Source organism: Priapulus caudatus, unplaced genomic scaffold, assembly GCF_000485595.1.
Source record: "Priapulus caudatus unplaced genomic scaffold, Priapulus_caudatus-5.0.1 Scaffold995, whole genome shotgun sequence".
Classification (NCBI taxonomy): Eukaryota; Metazoa; Priapulida; class Priapulimorpha; order Priapulimorphida; family Priapulidae; genus Priapulus; species Priapulus caudatus.
In genome coordinates, this window is record NW_014578056.1 from 92397 (window position 1) to 96346 (window position 3950).

The 3950-nt window shown below is 47.1% G+C and overlaps 1 protein-coding gene across 1 annotated transcript in view; it reads right to left on the reverse strand.

Annotated features, from left to right (window-relative positions):
- Window positions 1-3950, reverse strand: part of LOC106814875 (ubiquitin carboxyl-terminal hydrolase 32-like) — a 47914-nt gene that overhangs the window by 30542 nt on the left and 13422 nt on the right. Inside the window, exons 3-8 of the mRNA XM_014819250.1 lie at window positions 3929-3943; window positions 2603-2762; window positions 2001-2132; window positions 1614-1721; window positions 1033-1244; window positions 60-212 (exon numbers count right to left, since the gene is read on the reverse strand). Coding sequence (XP_014674736.1) covers window positions 60-212; window positions 1033-1244; window positions 1614-1721; window positions 2001-2132; window positions 2603-2762; window positions 3929-3943 — 780 coding nt within the window. The remainder of the gene's footprint in view (window positions 1-59; window positions 213-1032; window positions 1245-1613; window positions 1722-2000; window positions 2133-2602; window positions 2763-3928; window positions 3944-3950) is intronic.

Sequence of the window (3950 nt, forward strand, 5' to 3'; positions counted from 1 at the left end):
CTAATGCCATGCCAGGTTACATTTCACACGTCGACCACGCACCTGCAATCAGCGCGTACCTGCATGCCGCGGCGGTCCTCGCGCGCGACCCACTCGCTGATGATCTCCTGCTCCTCGTCCTTGCAGCTTGGCTTCAGGCCGAGCACGACGTGGCACACCTGGAAGAGCAGCCGCAGGAATGCGTTCGGCAGCTGCCGGTGCAGCGTCCACACCTGTGCAGAGACGAGAGAAAGCAATGTGAGCTCAGGAGGCGTCAATGTAGCATGATATAACTGCTGTAGAACCGCAGCTCAGTAGTAGCAAGCAGCGAGTCAGCAGCAGCAGCGTGGTAGCAGCAGCAGCAGCCAGCAGCAGCAGCCAGTAGTAGCAGGCAGCAGCAGCAGAGCAGTAGTAGTGCAGAGCATAGTAGTAGCAGTAGCAGCAGCAGGCAGCACAAGTAAGGTAGCAGCAGTAGCAGCAGCAGCAGCAGTCAGCAGCAGCAGTAGCAGCAGCCAGTCAGCAGCCAGGCAGCCAGCAGCAGAGCAGCCAGCAGCAGCAGGCAGCAGTTGCCACCACCCACCATCCTCCGGCAACCGCACATCAAGCCCTCACCACCTTAAATTGACCTTTCGTCGACGAATTTTCCATGGTAAATTTGTAAAATAAAAGATTGCGATTTTTTTCATTAAAGTAAGCACAACATAACGTTACTAAGTATATCCTCAAACTTCTACACCTGATAAAAATGTTTTTACGTTGGTTAAATTTGCAAAAATCTAGACGATTTGGTAATTTCTGTTCGTTCAACATATTCCCCCAGTACCTGCTTACAGGTACTGGCGTCTCTCTGTTTATTCACCGCGCAAATTAGGGCATATAAAGAAGGTCCTCATCAACGCATGAAACAAGTACCACCACAGAAACACCTCAATCTGCTCATCTTCAATACATATTCTATTTTCAGTCGACAAAATCCACCACCAAACTCTCTACTTGATGGGGCTAGATAAATTTCGTGACGTAAATCACTTTAACCGCGCGCGCTTCACTCACCAGGTAGTCTTCGCGGGAGAGGTACGCTCCGTTGTTTGCGTCGTACTCACGCAGCAGCTCGTCGGCGAGGGCGCTAGCGTTCGCCTCGGTGCCCGCCGGCATCTCCGCGTACGGACTCTCCTGCTCCACGGCCATCATGGCCGACAGCATGTCGACGAGCTGTTGCCGTGACAACCGGTTCGCCTGGTCGGCGTCGAAGATCTTGAAGCAGACTGTGAAAGGATGAGAGGACGAGATATAATGATTCTTCATCGTGTTAGTACAAGTAAAAATAAGATCAAAGTTGTTGTGTATTATGTTATACGTGTTGTAGTTTTAAAGCTCTAAGTACATAGGTACTAAATACCTTCTGATTTTTGTTAGTTATACATTTCATGAGATGCACCACGTTTGCGCAGAACAAGTCTATGATTGTTATAATTATTATTATGATTATTACTATCAATTCGGAATATCCGCATTATCGATTTTAAAACAGGAAAGAGATGACGACAACGGAAAACGAGATTCCGTTTAAATATCCAAAACACGGTTGACGGCAACGATCAACTGGCGTCGTGGCAACGGGACGAGCGACTCACACTTGTGTCGTTCTAGCTCCGGGCCGCGGCAACAAGCTGATATGCCACAGGCCATCTCCTTGAAGTCGATGTGGTTGTCACGATTCTCGTCAAACGCATCGAAGAAGCCTGAAATATTGCGACCATACGTCACGTCGCAGCATCGCGTTTCCACGGTTACGCTGCAGCATCACGCTTCTGTACTCGCATCATGTCATCACGTTACCGCGGTTACTTGGGTGTCGCTCGTTCCTTAACCTGCCATCACCTGACATCTAGACGAGATACCATAAGACACACCTGATGTCTACATGTCTGTTAGTCAGTACTATCTAGATTAACCCGACCTGCCATTGAGAGTAGTCATCAGGGCTCGCTCTCATATCACGCGAAACAATATTCGCTTACCTTTGCAGACACTAGATGGCACTGGCGGCGACACGAGCGGCGTGAAGGTGTCGAGATCGAACTTTCCTGTCTTCGAGTTTCCCTTGAGCAGCCAGTAGCGCTTCTCCAGCTCGATGATGTCCAACTCTTCAACTGCAACACATCAACCTTTCAACTGCAACACATCAACCTTTCAACTGCAACACATCAACCTTTCAACAGCAACACATCGTCATCACACATGACACGTCACACACGACCTTCCGTGTGTCGCCCGCACCACAATTTCGCCCACTTTCAAATGCATATAACGCGAGAGTGCCGCCATCTATGCATCCATTACCATAACACAATAATGCTACATAACTATGGTATTGTATAGTACATATATTATTTAGTGTATAATACATATATAATTTATTTATTAAATTAATATTATTAATAAAGTAATAATGTATACATAATATTAAAGTACAATAATAAGCACAAATTTATAATAATGTATATATTATACAGGTATTATTAGCTCTCGACCACATTACAGTTATACCACAACGCGATACGCATTCGCGTGACGTCGCGCGGGCCGAGCAAGGGTAGGGTATAGAGGGCGCTGTACTAACGGTGCGTGACTCCGGCCAGCGTCTGGTAGAAGGTGGGCGTCTCGCTGTCATTGGTTAGCGCGACGCTCGTCGGTTCCTTGAGCAGCCACCTGGTGACGGCCGTCGCATCCTCGTGAAGCTGCAGCCACTCGTGGAAGTCCTCATAGCTCACCTTCTCGTTCTGTTGTTAACGACGTCGTTAATGCGGTTAACGTCGTTAACGGTTCACGTCGCTAATGATTGCGCCACCCCCCATTAATTACATTATTGACAATTAGCATTAGTACTGATCATGGCTATCATTTAATTACATTATTAAGGATTAGCACTAGTAGCTATCGCGCCCCTCCCCTCGTTTAATTACATTATTGACGATTAACATTAGTAGTGATCCCTTGTTTAATTACATTATTAATGATCAACATTTGTAGCGACCATCCCCCTTCTGTTTAATTATAATATTAACGATTAGCATTAATACCGATCATGGGCCAGATTAATTGCACTACTAACTAACAATCCTAACGATTACAGTCCTGCCCTTCCGTTAGAGGGAGAAAACTAGCAGGCGATTTGATTTTTTTATCAGAGATATTTATTAATCCCACATGCCCCAGATACATTTTTGAACGCGGGGTTTCCAAACCAACTACCGAATCAATTTGCTTGCCTCTTTCACTCAACTCATAAAATTACGACAGTAAACAGAAAACATCGCAGGGTCTTCATTTCCCCCCCCCCCCTGAGGCGCAATCTGTAAAGAACAGACGTGCACGGAGAAAAAAGAGAGGGGGCGGAGGAAATGAAGAGGGAGACACCGATCCGCGAGCGTCTCCCTGCAAGGGCGGTGACCGTCCTCTACGAGGAGGGACGGTGACGAGTGGCACATGCGTTCTAAACAGCAAGGATATGCTGCCGACTCTTGTTGATTGGGGCATGAAAAATAGACCACTGCTCACCCCGCGGCATTACAGCATGCTATGACAGTAGCAAACGTGTACTAAATATACATATGGAGCGAGAGATTTGAGTTAGCATTCTATAAAGTTCTAGCTTATTAATGACAGCGTCATCGTCTAAGCCTTAGTCTCTGCGGATTTCTGAGTATCTTGAAGCGCAGATTAGTCTAATTTAATAGGCAGAATATGCACGCGCGGTCTATACGCGGTTGAAAACGAAACGTCACGAATTCTATTTTTACTCTCCGAAAATGGAAGAAGTGGGCGGGGGTCGTATGTTTTTAAATGCCTCCAATCACAGAGTCGACGAGCATACCTCCTGTTTAGACGCATCGTGACACGGCAGAGACACGCGCCGCCACGCGGCGATAGCGCATGCGACTTCACGGTTTAAGGAAGCAGTCTGCGGC